Source organism: Gobio gobio (assembly GCF_949357685.1).
Source record: "Gobio gobio genome assembly, chromosome: 8".
Lineage (NCBI taxonomy): Eukaryota > Metazoa > Chordata > Actinopteri > Cypriniformes > Gobionidae > Gobio > Gobio gobio.
The window spans coordinates 47,256,120-47,276,562 of NC_137114.1; the positions used below are offsets into that span (position 1 = coordinate 47,256,120).

The window sequence follows — 20,443 nt, forward strand, 5'->3', positions numbered from 1 at the left end:
TAGAAGAGGTTCCTATGAATATGTGTCTTCCACGTCCAAGCTCCTCAGAAAGCTCGCTGCCTGGTCAGTTCACCCTCAGCCAGCTTCCTCTGCATATCCCTCCAGTGAGCCTGCCGGGAAGGTCCTTCCTGGCCCCAAGCCCAGGAGGAAGAGGAGAGCTGCCGCTAAGCGCCCGTCTCAGGTCGTGACGGCCGCTACCACGGCAGATTCACTGGAGCGGTGGTTGATAGACTTTGGGAGCGATCCTACCGCTCCGTGTTTCCTGGACTCCGCTCCAGCACTCCTGGACTCCGATCCAGCCCTCCTGGACTCCGCTCCAGCACTCCTGGACTCCGCTCCAGCCCAGCCCTCCTGGACTCCGCTCCAGCCCTCCTGGACTCCGCTCCAGCACTCCTGGACTCCGCTCCCGCACCCCTTGACTTCCTGGACTCTGCTCCAGCACTCCTGGACTTCCTGGACTCCGCTCCAGCCTTCCACGAGGCCGCTCCAGCCTTCCACGAGGCCGCTCCAGCCTTCCACGAGGCCGCTCCACCTCGCAGGACTGTCCTATTCCACAGGCCCTCCATTCCAGCCCTTAACTTCCCAAAGAAAGTTTTTTGGTGGGGGCTATATACCTGTGGGTGGGAGACATGTGGGTGGGGCTCTGGTCCCGCCAAGGCGCCCAAAGACTCCTGTCCCGCCAAGGCGCCCAAAGACTCCTGTCCCGCCAAGGCGCCCAAAGACTCCAGTCCCGCCAAGGCGCCCAAAGACTCCTGTCCCGCCATGGCCGCCCACGGCTCCTCCCTGGAGGCACCCCAGCCAGTCAGACCCCAGTGCTCCCGTTCTCAGGACTCCAGGGTGCCCACCCTCCCTCCCTCCCTATTTTTTCTACGGCGCGAGGACGCGCCTATTGGGAGGGGGGCGTTATGTCACATATCTGTGTTTCTGTCATGTTGTTTATTCTGGTCACATGTTCCTTTTGTCTATGTTTCCCGCCACGTTCTCTATTTCCTTAGTTACCCTCGTTAGTCTGGTTCTGTTCAGCTGTGTTTAGTTACCCTCATCTGTATCACCTGTGCCCCTCGTTAGTTAGTCATCTGTGTTTGTATTTAGTTCCTCTTTGTTCCTTCAGTCTCTGTCCGATCTCGTTTGTGTACGTGTATGTATGGTGTGCTACTTGGTTATCTTTGAGTCTTCTGAGTATTTAACATTGTTTGAGTATTCTACTTACCTGTCTTTGCCTGTTCCTGCCTGCACACCCGTAACAGGAGTTTCATGCTCTCAACGCGTACGACCGCCCACTCCGTGATGACGTAATTTTTGTACACTACATTGCTGAGAATGTAGTAGAACACTACGGAGAAAGTCCAACATGACCTAAAAAAGCAACTAAAATGACTGATGAAAAGAGGGGAAGCATCATCCTGCAAGTTTTTTAAACTCCTGATGATGACATTTACTAGAATTTATCATGTTCTATTGTATTTATTGTGGTAAATTTTTACTAGTTGTAGAATTTTTAATAGATAATCAGTTAAGGGCAGGATTGGAAATGGGGGGGGTAAGCGGGGGGACGGAGTCCGGGGAGTGAATTTCAAGGGGGGACGGAGTTCCAGTTGAAAAAAAAAATGGTTCAATTTTATTTTATTTTTAATTAAAAGGATTTTTATATTTTAGCAACTCAATATTCTACAATATAATAGCCACTTATAAACGTATTGTAATGTATAATAATAAAAACGTAGCGGAATATTCTGTGATAAAGGCTGCGCAATGTCAACTTTTGTGATTGACCAATACCGGCAGAATGCAACCAATGGAAAAGCTTCTCCGTTGGTGCGTGCTTGAGGTAAATTATCTGGAATGATGAACTGTGATTTTTGACCGAAAACCTGTTACTTTAACAGATGCCATAACAGAAACTTTGAAATGATAAAGCTGTGTATACGTACCTGAAATGATCCTGTCTATAAATATAATAATACATAAATGGTCATCTAAAAATGATCCGGCTGTCTTTCCCGAAAAGAGCTCAAAATTCTGTTATATCGAGTGAAATCAGATCCAGAAAATCACACTGTAATCCAAAAATGCATGCAAGATATGCACAAAACACACACAAATGGCGACCCATGCTGGTCAAAATTGGAAATGCAATGAAAACACAGACCAAGCATGTAATGATACCTGAAAAATAAAATAAGGATTAAAAGGGATTTAAGGTAGTAAAGAAGAAAAATAAAGAAAAAAAATAAGAATGGTAAAAGCAGTTCTAGTCTAATTGTAGCCTAGATGTGAGGTAATCCATTTAGGCTAAACTCTTTGCTAATAGTATTTTATTTAAAATACACACACCTTCAATATTCACTAATATGTCAAAAGTGCAAAACGTGTCTTATAACATATTTTAATAAAATATGGTGAAATATCATAAAAAATATGAACAGTTTACATCACTGTATTATTACTGTGGGTCGTTGAATACATCTATTATAAACAGTGGTCAAATGTTAAATGTTTAGCTACTTATATCTCACCACGCACCCCAAAAATGATAAGAGTCGTTTTTATTGTTATAATAATTATTGTCTAAAATGTCTAAACATAAAGGTAAAAATAGTATTATTTTAATTTTAAAAGTGTTTGTTTTCCAGTAGATGGCAGCAATCCTCCACTAAACCTAAGCACATGTTCACGTTATCATCATGAATGAAAATGAGAAATGTAGATATTTTTTCTAAAGTGGATTTTAGGCTACATAAAATGTTGCCATTTTATATAAATGTATTAATTTGTTGTAATTTAAATAGAGGCAACAAAAAAAAAACATAAATCCCCCTTAAACTGCACAACTTTACAGTAAAAACATTAATAAAGCTTGTGATATTACAATGTGTTTGGTGTGTGTGGTGGTTTCGGCCCCGCTTGTCTTGTGTTTTTTAGCGGGCCAATTAGAGAGAATTATTAATATTTATTTTATTTATAACAAGGGGTTATCAATGATGCTTATGCTATATTATTAAACTAACCCAAGACAAAATGTAGAATTCAGAAAATAATGTAGAAAAAATATTTTCAAAATAATATACTGTAACAAACCCTTGTTTGTGTAACCTTTTCCCACACAAGTTTGAAATGTTCCAAATTACCCACAGACTTTTTTTTATAAGGTTTGTGTGAATATTGTTTTAAGTTCACTTGGAATTGATATAGCTTTTATTTATATTGTAATGTTGAATGTATATCATTAATGTTTTAAAAGAAGAAAAACAAATTCAGAGACATCGGTAGCAGTTTTCATAAAAATATGACATTACAACAAATATTTCAAATATACTGTCTTTAAGTTATTTCTACATAAATTTGGAGAGTAACTGTGAAATATAAAAATATAAAAAAACGCGGATGTTGAATGTGCGATTAATTAGTAACTTTTTTTAATTGAGATATATATATAAACTGCCTTAAAACTAGATTCCCCTTTACATGTTTAAGTGTCAAATCACTAAACTGAGATGTGCAGTAACCATCCAAAACATTCAACAGATTTATTTAACCTGAGGACAATTTATTTAGAAGGTTTTTGTGACCTCTTAAACTGTGCAACTCAAAAAACAACAACAACAACTTTCCAAACCAGAGTCCGCCTGGTGAATTTCGGCCATTTCCACCACTGGTAAAGGGAATATATTTTTCATTAAAGATGTATATTACACCTGTGGCATGTTGTAGCTATAGTTTCCAACTGTGTTGCTATTTGGTTAGAACAAAGAAAGAAAAACATTGGCCTGCATGGTATTGAGGTGCTGTCAATGGTCTTGCTTTGTAAATAAACCCTTATTGTAACAAATGCTATAATTAAACAAATACAAGAACTATATGTTAGTTTTAAGGCTGAGTATAAGTTAGAAAGAACTTTACAATATGGACCTTCTTTAATTATTGACTAAACAATCCCCCCATAACCACGCCCCCAACAAAGCCCCATCCCCTCTGGTGAGTTATGCACTTTATTTTTTCCACTTAAAGCACTGGGACTCATTTCCAGTGAGAAATTACTAATGTTGTAATTAAATATTTGTTTAGTTTTGCTATAGATCATTAAACTGTTTCACTGCCTTATAGAAGTATGTCCGCAATCAGTTTCCTATATAAGTTTTTTGAGGTGCCTTCATGCACAAACGCTGCCTTGCAAGTCATTGTCTAATAAGGCAGTGAAGGAAACAAGTCAGCTGTCTAGGTTTTCGGACGCAGCCCGTGATTTGATTCAGGAACCGGGCCTGTTTAAGAATATGCGGCCCCTTTAAGAAAAATTACGCGCACTGAGCAAGCGCAGAAGAGAGAAGCGCGAGCGACGGGATGAGTACTGAGAGAGACCAGTTTGCTGAAAGTGACGCTGTTTAACGATCGGGAATGAAGGACAAAAGTGGAATATTTTCTTCCGGGTGCCTTATATTTCCAGTCTGCAGGTGAGAGATGTTTCTCAGATTACAGAGTTTAACATTAATCATCTCCAGAGTTTACATGTTTAAGGACCAATGTAATGAAATGCGTTGTGTGTCCTGGTTTATTATTAGAGTGTAATAATATGTTGGCAGAGAGTTTTTCACAGACTCTGACTCTATTACACCAATAAAATGTGCTTAATGTGCCACTTTACAGAAGATCTCAGACATCAGCATAATGAATGAGGGGAAAACAGGGAACTTTTGGAGACAAAGAGACTTTTCAGCAGCTCAGCTAAACATGATGGTCCTGTTGTTTCTCAAACTTTTGAACAAACCTTGTTTTAAATGCAATTAATATCTAACTTGTATCAAAATACTCCATATTCCTGACAGAAAACATATGTTCACTTCAGTTAAATGTAATTAAAGGGTCATGAAAAAAATTAAGAATAGAAGGATATCAAGATATCTTTAATACTTTAAGAGTGACAGGCACACAAACGTTGGAAAAATAATATGCAGCATTTTTCTATGCAAATGTGTTGATAGAAAAATAACGAGGTACATTTCTAGTTTCAACATTATTTGTTGTTCAGATATGCAAAGACCAAAGTGACCCACGTTTGGTTTTTGGCCACTGAAAATGTGAACAATTGACCAATTTTCACATGAATTGTGAAATTCATAAGATGATAAGAACCAGATTATAAGAGGATTTTAAGATTTCATTAATACTTCTTGAGTTACAGGCATGCAAACCTGGGGCAAAAAAGTGATTTTTCCCATTTTTGAACAGTCACTGTTGGCATATAATGCAACAAAGATCGCTAAAGTTGACATATTTTTCTAATAGTCCTACCAGTCTCTGTTAGAAAGAAAAATAAAGCTGGCATCTTTTTAAAAGTAATTTTTACCCTCCTGTAATTTGTCTCCGAATCTCAGGTGAAAATTGTCATATTGACCCCCCTCTAAAAAATTGTAGATTTCTCAGTAAATATACATCTTTACTTACATCAGAATTTATGTTTGTCTTCAGAAAAAAATAGTAGGTCTGGTCAACTCTGGTAATTCAGTGTAAATTCAGTAACTTATCTTTGATTTTTCCAGATCTGGTCCTGTGGGCGTCAGTATCTCACAGTGATCACAGTTCACACCTGCAGTGAAGCCCCTCCCACAACAATTCACCAATAAATACTGGGAATATTCACATCATCCTACAAGAGAAGGACAAACTCCAGGTGTAGCAGCTGAAATCTGTGTGACTGTTAAAGATGGAGTTTATTAAAGAGGAGATTGAAGACATGAGTTATCCAGAACCATCCAGAATAAAACATGAAGATACTGAGGAACAAATAGGTTGGTGTCCATTCTTGATTCTTCATTATTGACTGCTTTAGTAGCTGTGAAATAATAATCAGTATATGGATGATAAATGATAGAGAAATGCATCTAAATGATCATATTTTATCAGTTTTAATCGTAGTGAATGACAGAACTGACCTTTGCACATTAAAGGTACTTTAACACTTTACAATAAAGTCTCATTTGCTAACATTAGTTAATGTATTAACTAACAATCAACAATACATTTGTTACAATATTTATTAATCTTTGTTAATGTTAGTTAATATAAATCCAGCTTTTCGTTGTTGGTTCACGATACTTAACAAATGTTAACAAATACAACTTTTGTAAACGTTGAAATTAACAATAAGTAAGATTTAGGGCGTTTTCACACCTGAAAGTCCGCACCAAGGTCCAAACCGAAGTTCACGTTTTGACACATTTGATACTTTCGGTTAGTTTTGGTTTGGTTTCACATTGCAATTATGCGAGCGCACTAAAAACCTTTATTGACACACTTGCGTCCACTCGTCATCATCCTTGTGGGCGGCATCTGGACATTGATTGGTTTGTAAACGGACTTGTGTCTGACGTCAGCGTCTTTGACAAGAATGAATGAACGGACACATATCGTTGCCACTATTGAACAGTGCGCATTGCTTGACTATGTTCTTTTTGTCACGTTTAAAAGTGGACATTTCAAGCTTTATATACACATATTTCTCATGTTTGTGAGACAAGTAGCTGCTGAGTTTCAGCTTATTTGAGACACGCTCAAGTTCATTTGCAAAGCATGTGATCGCTCCCGTGATTATTGTCTGCTATAGACTATTTGCTTCTTATTTATTAAATCAAGGCAATTATCTGATGAAACATAGATTAAAATGAAGATACAATTTATACAAAACGAAATTCACATTAAAGAAAGGCTCATAAGCAAAATTTCGTTCAAAATCATTTCTGACCTTCTGTCTTCTGACATATTGCGCATCTTTTCACTTTTCATAATCAAGCCTAGATTGAATTTAAAAATAACATTATAATATTTAAACATAAACAGGAACTTCCTGTAAATGATCTGAAAGTACGAACCATAGAGAAAATGCTTTCACACTAGAAACGAACCGAACCTTTGTTCAGTTTGATCCGGACCGAGACCACCTCTTTTCGTCGGACCAAATTTCGTCTGTTTGGTCCAGACCGGGGTACGGGGGAGGTTTCACACCTGTAATTTTGATTCGGACCAAACTGAAAAGTCCGAAAATCCGGACCAAACAACGTAGGTGTGAAAACGCCCTTGGAGATGCACTGATGTATGATTTTGGATCAATTTACAACCATCGGCATATCGGCTATAGGATAAAAATGGCCAATATAACAATCCGATGGTTTATTAATGAACTGCGTGAAGGCACTGAGCTCTATAATGTCTGCTGCATAATCTAAGATCATAAAGTAATATTCCTGCTGCGCTGCTGTCTGTGTTTTAATGTTAACCCTCTCGAGTCGGCCGTTGCGCCGGCGTGATTGGCTTGCTTTTTTTCTTATCAGTGCCAAAGAGACTCAAATAACTCTGTCGTTTTTTATCATTCAGGCAAGTGTTATGCATCATTATAATCTGTTAAGTTTCTATTTTTTTTGTGTACAGTCACAATAAAAACAAATTGTTGTGCTTTTTGCAAAATAAAGAAATCATAATGCGCGATCTGCAGCCTCTCTCTCAAAGATGTTCATTCAGAAAATGACCTCTAGCTTAGTGAATACTTGTCTCACAAACATGAGACATATGTCTAAAGAAACGCTGAAATGTCAGGTTTTAAACACTGTAAACCAAATCAAAAACAAATATTCTGTGTTTATGTAATCTGGTTGAAAGCAGAGAGATGTTAGTCGTTCCTGAGCAGCTCATTATACACTAATGCTACCACGCCCACGAATCACGCGCTCTATTGAGATTCAAATACTGAGGCTCCGGAGACAACGTCTCATCTCAAACTAACACATCAAGGACTGCATTCCTACTTCAACTACATCGTTTTGAGACGCGTTTAATAATCCTGGAATAATTATCCATTACAAGCTGTTCATTTCTGAAAGAAACGATCCACCGCTCTGTGTAAGTAGGCCAAGTTTACTCTGTAAGCATCTGTGAATATTAAACGCAAAAACCTGCACGAGGACTCACTAAAGCTTTCTTTGTTTAAATTAGCTCAAAATTACTGTCAGATGTAAGTAATTACCTTGACAAATTATACATAATTTAAAAGATCTAAGACTCAAGCTTCCATTTTTGACCTCTGTTTTATTCTCAAAGTCATATAGTGACCGTAATTTGTTAATATGTGTCAGGAGTTATGAATATGAAAACCGCGTCGGTACCTTTGATTGTAATATGAGCGTCAGCTGATGTCATTCATAAAAAAGTCCCCAATGTTCGTCATGAAGTCTCGCGACAAAACTACATCCCTCAGTGCTTTTAGTTCAAAAGTGTGCAGATGAGGAGAAATATTGATAGATAATCATATCTGTGTCAAATTTCTATACAGAGAAGTGCTATTTCAATCTGTTGTGTTTTCAGTTCCTACTGGCGGCCGGAGGGCGCTTCGTGCACATGTAGTCCATATATAGCACGCATGAAGAAGATACCATGTGACATTCTCTCTGACATAAACAGCTTCCAGAAATCGCTATAACATGCAGATAGACACGTTTGAAGATAATAAACACACAATCGCGACAATATATATCTTATCTGTGTTATTTATACCATGTTGGATTGGCTATTTCTAACATTTGACTTGTGATATAAAGTAAGTTTGGAGTAAAAACATGGTTTTAATCTCATTAATTGTTGTGTTATAATAAATTGGTGTAATAAATCATAAATTATGGTCTAATAAATCATAAATTGTTGTGGAAAAAAAACTCACTTCATTTTGGTCAATAGTATCAATAGGCCTTTGTTGACTACATTCTAAATAAAATAAACTACAAAAAAATATATTTCCTTTGCTCTGTTGCTCTCCGTCACAGGCCTACCTGAAGCTCATTCATTATGCAGCTCATTAATGCGGGCTATTATGTCCTTTGTTATCCCAGTTGCTATCTCATCATTATTCATTAGATATCACGCCTCCTCGCACATTGGCTTTGTGAAGAGAAACTGTCTTACAAATTTTAAATCAGTGTATTGTTTTATGTGAATGAATAGGCTCAATGATTCTCACATCAGTATAAAGAAAAAACTCTATGGAAATACCAGATGGAGTCAAAAGTCTTGTGAACACATATCTATTGTGTGTTTTGAGACCTTAATTTTAAAACAAAGTTTTTTGTTTTTTCAAAAAACCGTGCATAAACATTTTTCTCTCAAAAATACAAGTATGTACATACATGTTGCTCACATATTATGGTAGCCCAGTTTGTGCTGAATACAGTGTAATTACACTTTTGCCATTAATGTGTTTATAAGCAACTGAAAAAAACACAAATGTAAGAGCATGTCAAAACTTCTAAAGGGCCCCAAAAGAGCTCAGACTCCAGAGGGTTAATCAAACAACAAAAGAACAAAAAAAAATTGCTCACTACTCATGACTAAATAAATTTCAAATCAAGGATTTCGGCCTTATATCGGCCGGTATATCGATATCTGACTTTTTCTTACGACCTAAAAATGGTATCGGCCCACAAAAACCCATATTGCCTAAACCCACTTAATTCAAGTCGCGATATATACTAGTGTCTGTGAATATTAAGCCACAAAAAACTGTTTAAATATGAATCCTGCATGTTTCTGTGTGAATGTATGGCGCAGATGCACTGTTTAATTTAGCTCTCACACACACACACAGAAACTTGCAGTGTTTTTCTGCCTCTGCCATAATATATGAGGACATGAATGCATGAATCTCATCTCCAGTTTCTTCATGAGCATTTTACCGTTTCATTTGACAAAATCTATCCTCATATCATAAACACACATGCACACAGAAACTCAAAGGGCTTCACGGCAACCTCAAAATAAAAGTTCAGTTTAACAAGTAATTCACCCTTCGCTGGGAGTTTGATTGACAGTCGATCTGACCAATCATAATCCGCCAAATCTGCCATTTTTGTCCGACAAAGCAGGCAAGAGAGTTCGTAGATTAACATTGGTGGATTTGAACTTGAAAAACGGTGTGTGCTGACGTCTTCCCGCAGTTGAAACAACATTCCTTCTGGTTCATGCACGTTTATTTAATACTATAAATTAACTAGAAGGAAGAAATGGTTCATGAGCAACTGAGGTGCTACAGCGATCTGTCACAACACATTAAAGAGCCACACAACGGTATTTATTGTTTACATATCTTTAAAAAATGCCAAAATGTTGAGACTTTATTTCATATTAAAAGTAACCTGCTCTGTCCTGTCTGCCAGTGCGTTGTCAGTATCCTCTTTGCTCTGTGATGTGTTTTTCACTGCCTGAGAACATGATGTGTGGTGTGAGAGCGCGGCTTGTCAGACATAGCAACAGTAACTATAGGGGGCGGGTCTTTGAGAATGGTCAATTGTGACATAAATATATTAATGTTGTACAGTAGAATTTAGCTACGTCTCAGGCCCCGTCCACACGAAGCCAGAGCTTTCCCTATCCATTCTTTTTTTTCCCCTTGTTTCAAGAAATATCTGCGTACACACGAGAGCATGAAAACGGCTCAAAACGATGTAGTACACATGCCAGACCAGTATTTGGTGCTGTAATTCTGCCACAGAAATACACTAAAAACGGAGAAGAAGAAGAGTTGTGGCTAGAAGGGGTACAGCAACAGTCGGAGGTGAGGCAAAATCTCACGTTAAAATAACAATAAATTAATTTGCTATTTATCAGATGTGTTTTATTAACTCCTACACCTACCCCAACCCTAAACCTACCCTTAAAATAATGCAAATACAGTAATTAAACGAAACAGTATTGATGGGCGCATGCCCAGTGCCCGTAGTTGTATCCCTTCAAGTCTTTCCCGTGCAGGACGTGGTGTGAGGACATCACCGTTTCACAAAATATACGGACTGCCTGTACACACGAACATTTCCAAAAAAAACGGTTTCATGCTCCCAAAACGGCAGATCCGTGTGGACGAAACGCTGATACGGTACAAAATTTTTACGTATACAGCTAAACGCGTCTTCTTGTGGACCGGGCCTCAATGTAATAATAATAAATGTATTTAATTTATACATATATTTATATTTCTGTCACAAATACAGAAGGAACAGATGGTGGATGAAATAAAACAGTGAAGTTTATTACACAGTGGTTTGAGCAGACACGGCACAAAGGGATGAATCACAGGGTACAGATGACCTGAACTTAGCTGACGTAGAAAGACTTGAGACGGAGACTGGGAACAGTGCTGACGAGACGATGAAGACTGGCGATAAAAACACAAACGAAAATGATCAGGGTATCTCCGGTGAGCAGGGGCCTATACCATGAAGCCAGTTTAGCTGGCTAGCCAGATATGTTTAAGCTTAGTTTGTCCCAATCCTGGGTTTAAGGTACCATTAAAGTGGTTTGGCTTTTAGCTGTGTTCATCTCCATAGTAACTTATGATCCACAGCTAACCTGCTCCAGGGCAGGTTATGTTCTGGATTAGAGATCTCAAACTGAAATTGGACCAATCAGCTGTGAGCAAAGTGACACACCTCTGATGCAATAAAGTCACTCCCCCTTTTTCTGCTCCAAATTAAAGGTCACTACATAGCAAATGGCTATTAAAGACTTAAACCTCTGGCTTTTAACAATGCTTATTTATAATAATAATAATTTTGAATTATTTAAAAATAATTTATGTGATTATTATACCCATAATCAATTACACATGTATAATTTTAGTAAACCAATCATTAATATGCATTTTGTTAATATTAAAATAAATAGCCTATATAAAGGTCATACAAATAAGCTTTAAAATCTATAAATAAAGCTATAAAAATGACTACATGTGAGCATAAATGTTCAATTCTCTCTATATATCAACTAAACTAACTTCATAACTTTTACTTACATTGACGTATAAGATTTTTCTTAAAGATGAAACGGAGGCGGATGCTGTTTTAGGAAAATCACTAGGCCATTTTTCTGCGAACCACTGCCCTTGGAAGAACCCCCCGAACCCGATGGAAGGGGCCACGTCGGTGAATAATTGAAGTTGAAGCGATGATTCAAAAACGTTGTTGTAAAAAAAAGAAATACCGTTCCAATCGTTAAGCAATCTTTTCCATAATTGAATGTCGGACAAGCAGCCTTCGTCAAGTTGTATCTGATCGCTTAGCTTTTCCACGGAATGGGCCAGACTTAACAATTGTTAGATGAAAGCCCTGCCTTGAGGAATTATTCTCATGGCGAAATTTAGGTGACTGAGTAGCTAAAGCAAATCGTGCTTTGATATAGAATGTAGGGAGGGAAAAGCTTCCAAGAAATACCTTATCCTTGCGAGCTTTTCGGGGGAAAGGGAAGCTTGCATGAGAACAGAATCCCGAGAAATTCTAATGAAGTAGAGGGTCCCAAGGTTTTCTCGGCGGAGAGGGGAATGCCGACATCACTAAGATATGTTTGAGTATGTCTAGAACTGAGGATTGGGGAGATGGAAAGTCGATTAACAGAAAGTCGTCGAGCAAATGCAGAACAAATGGAAGCTTGCTGACGTTCAGCAAGATCCAGCACATCGCTTCGGAAAGGCTATTAAAAATATGAGGGCTACTCCTACACCCGAATGTAAGCCTAACGGCAAAATAAAATTTGGAATCCCATTTAACGCCGAAAAGTGGCTAGTCGGAGGGATGAATTGGCATAGTTTTGAAAGCATCTGTTATATCAGCTTTAGCTAGCCAAGCACCTTGCCCGGCTATCTTAATTAAATTAATAGCATTGTCAACCGAGGCGTACTGTAGAGTGAAGGGTGCTAAATGTATGCATTCGTTCACGCTCGCTGTGTAGTTGGAATGAGGGGAAGACATACCAAAGATCAGACGTTTTTTTACCGGAGTATTTCCGTGTTGCAACGCCGATGGAATTAATGCGGAAAGTCGAAAAAGGAGGGGAAGCAAAAGGGCCAATGACATAACCTTTATTTACCTCTTTCTCTAGTAGATCAGAAACCACGTCTGGTTCAGTAATGGCTGATTGCAGATTTTTAGCTATGAAGAAGGTGGTGAGATTGGAAAGGATACCCACCCGAAACCCTTGAGACAGACCAGTGTTTAGATAGTCGACAAAAGTCGGATCAGGGTGAGAGAAGAGGTAGCTAGAGAGATTAGGAACATTAATAGGAGTAGAAGGGTGGCTTTTCAGAATTTTCTCCGAATTGGAGATTTTCCTTGAATCAGAGGATTGTACCGGTGTGGGCAGACCGATTTCTTGCAGAATCCTTGCAGAAACTGCAAATGTGTTCATATTTACATTCAGAGAGAAAGAACAGACAGATTCATTAAAGTTATTGCAGATAATAGCGCCTTTGTATCCTGAGATGTAGCGTTTCTTGTTGTCTTGTGGAAGCCTTACGTTATCAGCACCTTGGACAGCGTACGGCTCTTGTTTGTTGAATGCTTTGGGGCAGAAAGACGCTGAGTGTCTGTGAGCGCTACAAATGTGGGCTACAAACAAGCGCTACAAACACCGCCGAAATGACGAACGAGCAGTTCGGTGTCAGTCACGGACCAGTCTAGTCTGGTATTAAAAAGCGAAATAAAGGAAGCTGATTTGGCAGAGAATCATTTATGATATTCGTAGAATAATGTACCTCCGTATCGTTGGTTAAAGTCCGCCATCATGGCTAGATACAAATCCAGCTCTTCCCTCCGATCTGGGAAAGCCTGACACAGAATATCTCTGAATATGAAAGCAATGACGAATTCTGCAAATGTAAGGTTCCGTTGTAATCTTGGATCGGAAGTTTTAAGCAGGACTGCCACGTCACCACAGTCAACCACCTTCCTGTCAGCAGCAGGCGAGGGAAGCAGAAGTGAAGCAAGGTTTATATCCTTACCTTGGATGATTTTTGTTCTGATGTGAGGAGATACCGTAGCAGCAGCTGGAGAGACGAAACGCCTACCGAATGTCTGGGCAGGAGTTGCTGTTGAAAGGTTAAAGGATGGAGTTTCAGTTCGAGCAAGAACATCCTGAAATGGTGTCTGAGCCGGTTGTAGGAGAGTTAGCGGGGCTGAAGAAGTAGAAGCTAAGCCCGGGGGACCGCTTATTCCGCTGGCAGGAGGACAAAATTGAGGAGTTACGGCGAAGTTAACAGCTGGATTCGGGCCATTGGAGGTCGCAGCAGAGTGTTCGAATTTTGACATCCTTGATTCCAGGTGTTTGACGGTTTGGGAGAGGCTTTGAACCGCTTGGAGGAGTTGAGTGTTAACTCCGTGGGGCTCTGTGATGTCCGGATGAACAGGTGCCCGAGCTTGCAGTGTAGTTCTTTTACCGGGATGAGGTGACGATGACTTCGCTGTTCTCTTTCTACTGGCTTGTTTTGATTGGCCAGACACTGAAGAAGTCGTGATATCGGAGACGGACTCGGATGGATTACCCAGAGTATTTTATGCGAGAAGAAGGAGATCCTCTCTGGACAGACCTCGGCTGATTCCAGAGTACTGTGAATGTCCTCCATAGACCACGTTGCCCATGGTGAGTCATGGCGTTGGAGGCGAGCACTGCGCCGTGTTGGAAGAGGAGAGGGCGGTACTAACTCATCATCAGAGTCTGAGTAATCGCAGACGATTGGAGTATCGCTGGACATGATGGTTTAGCAGTGAATGCGAGCAAGTGTTGTCGCGTCGGCATCTGCGAACTCAAACATGTGTAAGTATGACTTTTATACGAAAAGTATGAAGACGTGATTGGATAGAGATGAAGGTAATAAGTGACAAGTAATTAAGTCTTCCCGGCAGAACTTAAGCTAACGCTTCCATTTTAGGTAAGCTACTGTTTGTTTTTCACGTTGTTGTTGTTTGATTAATATTAACGACAAAGGCAGGAGGGGGTATGGGCTAGGCCAGTGTTTCCCAACCTTTTTTCAGTCATGGCACCCTTTGAAAATTTTCTCCATTTTGTGGCACCCCCTCGCATACGTTACGCTAGGGGTGTAACGGTACATTTTGCTCACGGTTCGGTTTGTATCACGGTTTTAGGTTCACGGTTTCGGTACGGTTCAGTATTTGCTATGTTCAGGGAAAAAAGGACTACTGTCAAATAAAAATAAAACAAATAATAAGAACAAATAATTTAAATACAAGCAGCAGCACAAATAAATACTATTGAGCAAAGATACTAATAAAATAAACTATGCTTTTCAGGTAGGCCTACGTCTAACATGTTTTCAGGTACAGAAATTGATCAAATGTAAAATAACATTGCATATTTGACTGTATAAATTAAAGATTAATCCTATTAAATTTACAAAAGCTATTCAATCAAGAGCAGTGAGTGATGTCCTTGTCTTTTGTTGTTTGACATTAAACAGACAGCAGTAAAGGCTACTGCCCCTTTAAGACCTAATGCTCGGATATGCGTCGTCTTTCTCGACTGTATAAAGCTTACTTAAGGCATATACAGACTATGTCTGCTAGAATAGTCATCAAGATGAACATGTTGACATACTTCTTGTGGGAGTGTGTCCGTTCAAGAGCGAGACTTGAAAGAGAACTCAATTTTTGCACGCGGTGAGACGTGTGCGCACTTTCGGATGAGTGCACAGAGACAAATCTTCTCACAGTGCGCGTGATTTCTCATTCGCGTCTTCTGGCACTTACACCCGGGTGATGACGGCGGAAATTACTGGTCATATTCGAACATACGGCAGCACTCACATGCTTTGAACAAAGTTTACAAAGAGAGAATTATTAGGAAAATGTGAAGAAAAAAAAATCTATTTGAAGGACTTTTACACGGCACCCCTGCTCTCGTCAGCGGCACCCCGGTTGGGAACTTGCAACACTAGGCTATATTGGGTTGCTTTCACTTTAAGACCAACAGTAATGTGCCTAGATTCGGTAGACTCACGCGAGCGCTGACAGGCGGCAAACGCGTGCACAGAATCCGCGGCCAGTCTGACATAGGTCCGTGTGTCAGTAGCGAATGAATTCGGGGTTTACATCGCTTTTTAAACTCTTTTTTTAGTGCTATCGGCCATATATTACTTTTATTTGGTCATTATGCGAGATAGCAGGTAAGAAAGATTCGCCTTCGCTTTCACGATCGCGGAACTGGAAGAAATGGAGAACTGAAGCTGAACAATAAAATCTGTTTGATGTGTCTGTGGTACAATCCGAAAGAGACCCGCGACAATAACACGAAAGCTGATTGGCTTCTATATTAGATGCATGTTGGTCTCTCACTAGCGAAAAAAACAAAACGAACTACAACACACACACCCACACTCTCTCTCTCTCTCTCTAAAACACTGCGGGAGCATTTCAATGAGCAAGAGGTAGCAGTACATGGACGTAGGAAAATTAAGACCTGTTTAAAATTATTTAAGACCTTAGAACTCAATACTTCAGCGAATTTAAGACTTTTTTAGGCCTTAAAATTTTGATTTTGAATTTAAAGACATTTAAGAATTTAAGATCCCGCGGGTACCCTGTATATATCACCAGATGCGTTCTCAGGTACCGAAATTTGGTACAGATTGATTTAACGTGAATCGGTACTCCGTAGTACCGACTTAATTCGTTCTGTGCCCTTAAAAGTACCAAGTTCGGTACCCAACCCTAATGACAAATATCGGAATCGACCAATAATTGTCTGTTAAAATCGGTATCAGCCTCAAAAAATCTTATCGTGCATCTTTACTAAGATTAATAAATGCTGTAGAAGTGCAGTTCATTATTAGTTCATGTTAACTAATGAAACCTTATTGTAAAGTGTTACCGATACTTTATACTCACACAGACTGTGTCTTGTTTTCTGCTAAGTGTTTTTAATTTTCACATTTTACCTCCTTGAACTGATTCTGACTACTTTATATGTTTATTTTAGACCAGACGGAAGAGAAGGAGAGAAGACACAAACTAAATGATGTAAAGAAACTCTGTGACTTCAAAACTCAAGAAAGAAAAGCCAAAAAGCTGCACACCTGCTCTCAGTGTGGAAAGAGTTTCCCAAAAAAAGGAAACCTTGACACACACATGAGAGTTCACACTGGAGAGAGACCGTATACATGCTCTCAGTGTGGAAAGAGTTTCACTCACGGATCAGGTCTCAAATATCATCTGCTCCGTCACTCTGGAGAAAAAAAATTTAACTGTGATCAGTGTGGCAAAGATTTTATTTGTTCATCACATCTAAAACTACACCTGAAAGTTCATTCAGATGAGAGACCTCATGTGTGTTCTCTCTGTGGAAAGAGTTTTTCACGACTGGACAGTTTTCAACAGCACCAGAAAACACACACAGGTGTGAGAAATCATGTGTGTTGTGACTGTGGAAAGAGATTTAGTAGAGCTGGCCAACTGAAACGGCACCAAAGAATTCACACTGGAGAGAAACCGTATACATGCACTCAGTGTGGAAAGAGTTTTTCTGATGCATCAGGTTTCAGAGATCATCTGCTCCGTCACTCTGGGAAAAAAACATTTAACTGTGATCAGTGTGGTAAAGATTTTATTTCATCATCAGATCTAAAACAACACCTGAAAGTTCATTCAAATGAGAAGCCTCATGTGTGTTCTCTCTGTGGAAAGAGTTTTTCTCAACTGTACAATTTTAAACTGCACCAGAAAACACATGATGAAGTGAGAGATCATGTGTGCTGTGACTGTGGGAAGAGCTTTACTAGAGCTGCCCATCTAAAACGGCACCAAAAAACTCACACTGGAGAAAAACCTTGCAAGTGCTCATATTGTGACAAGAGTTTCATTCAGTCTGGAACCCTGAGAATACATGAGCGAGTTCACACTGGAGAGAAGCCGTACCACTGTGCTCAGTGTGAGAAGAGTTTTACACGTTTATCAAGACTTCATGCTCATATGAAAAAGTGTTGCAAGTGAGCAGCATGTGTTTCATGCAGGCCCGGGTCCACCCAATCAGAAGCTTGGCCCACCCTGGCCCCACTCAAATAACTGATTTCAATATTTCAGCTCCAGATTTTGAGAGAGATCATGGTTTTCGGTTGCTTGTCATCAAAAATCTGCTTGTTATTTAGAAACTAGAAAGCCTGTTTTAAGTCTCTGTTTTCAGTTTAAGACCGTTTGAAACCGTTTCGCGGAAAGACACGTAAGAACTTGCGCGCTGTTTTCTCTGCGCATACACCCAAAGCGCACGCAGAGAGCCGCGTCTTCCCTTTTGCTTCTCATGTTCATGCGTCATTTCTTGAGAATAATCGTTTCTGTGACTTTTTCCACTAAACTATGCGATCTGAAGAGTTTTCAGTGCTCTCTCCTGTCTCACGGCCATAGCGAGGCAGAAATGTCACCGGAAAATAAAAAATAAAATCCATTTAATGAGTTCTTGATCCGCTGCGTCTCTGAGCAACACTGTTTTATTTCTCAAAGAATCAGCGTATTTGAACGAATCAGATGAGTAAAATATTTATTTAAGCTACACATTCATAAATACAGTTTGCAATTGCAAAAACGAATCGGTTGAATGTAGGATTCAACTTACTCAATACAGCACCATGATGACCATTTTAGTTCATATTTAAAAAGTAGCCTATCATTTAAAGAGTAACTTCAGTGATTTAGCATTAAGCTTTGTATCAGTAGAAACCCCGTAGTGTATTTAAATTATGGTACTTTCCCCCCTCATATCCCCCTGAGACGAGAAAATTATGCATTTTATTTCTGGAAAAAATCCTCAGATGACGCAAATATCGTAATTTTGCGTCATCAGAGGATTTTTTGGCCAGAGGCTAAAAACTACAGCCAGTAGAAAGAGCTGTTCCACATGTTTTCAACCCGCCCACTGGGGAGAGATCTCACTCACAGAATGGAAATGCGCTCGCCTCGGCATTCATAACGGATCGGTGCAGAGCAAAGTGAGTGTTTCAAATTTTCAATGAATTCCTATGAAAGTTTAGCTTCCATATGCAATCAGAAAACGCGCCAGACTGGACACGCGCTGAGAATGACGCTTTTCCACTGTCACTTCCAGGGCGTGTCTCGTCTCTTAAATTTATATCGGACTGTCTGATAACCATATTTAGCTCCGCATATGTCATAAAATAAAGCAACTCTTGTTTTTCAGGAGCTTTCTCTGACTGAAAATGTAACTGTATTGGGACTCTCACTAGAGAGAGTGCTAAAGCTGCTCGGGTCGTATTTTTGATGGAAAATTTGTAGAAGTGATTGTTCTTTCTAGATGTGATGAACTGTCCAGAGACTACAAATAAACTGAATAAGTGTGTGTTGTCTTTAATGTGTAATCTGGAAAAATTAATTCATTATGGTCAATGTATCACTTATTATTGTAAAACTGTGGTAAAACATTGGTGCTTTAAATCTTTAAGTAAACAACAAAAATGCCAACAAACGGCGCTTTTATCATGTTGGTTTTGCGAACTTACTAATTTCTAGTAATTTATTTCTGATTTGTTTTCTGATAAAACTTCCATTTGTTGGTGAAATGATGGATTTGTGTGACGTTGTTCCAGAGAGGTTGTGTTTACAGGCGGGGAAAAGCCCTGGCTCTCACTAGCCCGAGAATTAGATATATTCATGTCATTTAATGATGTACTAAATTGTCTTTTGATACATGGAATTATAAGAAATAAAACAGAAACAACATCTTGTCTTGATTGATCTATTTAATCTATTTTGTGAACACTAATCACTACGTCACTATAGACCTACGTCTACTGAGCAGCCAATAAAAATGTGACATGAAATCAACTAAAACTTTGGCGCTAAATGGCGCTAAAACTTTAAACTGCTTACCTCAAGCTCATTGCTGTTCCTCTTTTTTTCAGCACACATACAAACTACAACAGCCAAAGTGTGATTCATCATGGTCTTTTTGTTTACAACTAGTGCATGCTGTTTTATTCTTCTATAGAAACTGGCATCATAACCTACGAGTCAATAAGTGTCATCATCGTACAGTGTGCTTACATGTTGTACCCAAGTTTAATAGATCCATGTAGCACAGTATGATTTGTAATGATCTTATAGGATTGCTAAAGTCGTGCAGTGTATCCCAAGCTTTACTTCCTCATGTCACTCAGTGTTTGTCTGGTCACATCATTCTTTCTTAATGCAGTAATAAATATGTTTGGGATGTACAGTAATATTGTCAACCAAACGATCAGGTCTTGTATCATACAGAGAGGTTGGAGTTAATTTTTATCCTTCATTATTGACCTTTTACGAACAATAAAGTGCCAAAGCTTCAGTCGGCTGCTTCCAAAACCTGGAAAATGCTGCCTTCGGAGGACACATTTCAAGGTAGGAAGGCATCAAGGCACGTCCAAATCTAATGTTAGCTTCACTTCCTGTCTCCTGTGATACCTTTATCTGATCGAGTTTTGAAGGCAGCATAAATGTATCCTTCGCTGCCTTTGATATCCCACAATCCTGTGCGTTACATTCTGTGACAGTTGAGCTAGAAAAAAAAAGATGGCATCCAAAAGTTGCGTTTGCTGGTCAGTTTGTGTGTAAATGTACATTCTTGACCAACATTGCACACTTCTGAT

General features: G+C 39.2%; 1 protein-coding gene across 1 annotated transcript; it reads left to right on the plus strand.

Annotated features, from left to right (window-relative positions):
- Positions 1-4,313: 4,313 nt before the first annotated feature.
- On the plus strand, positions 4,314-19,516 carry LOC307129904 (uncharacterized protein). Its single transcript, XM_079822705.1, has 3 exons — positions 4,314-4,448; positions 5,535-5,783; positions 16,792-19,516. The coding sequence occupies exons 2-3, from the start codon at positions 5,699-5,701 to the stop codon at positions 17,799-17,801; spliced, it is 1,095 nt and encodes a 364-aa protein (XP_079678831.1). The 5' UTR covers positions 4,314-4,448; positions 5,535-5,698; the 3' UTR covers positions 17,802-19,516.
- Positions 19,517-20,443: the final 927 nt, after the last annotated feature.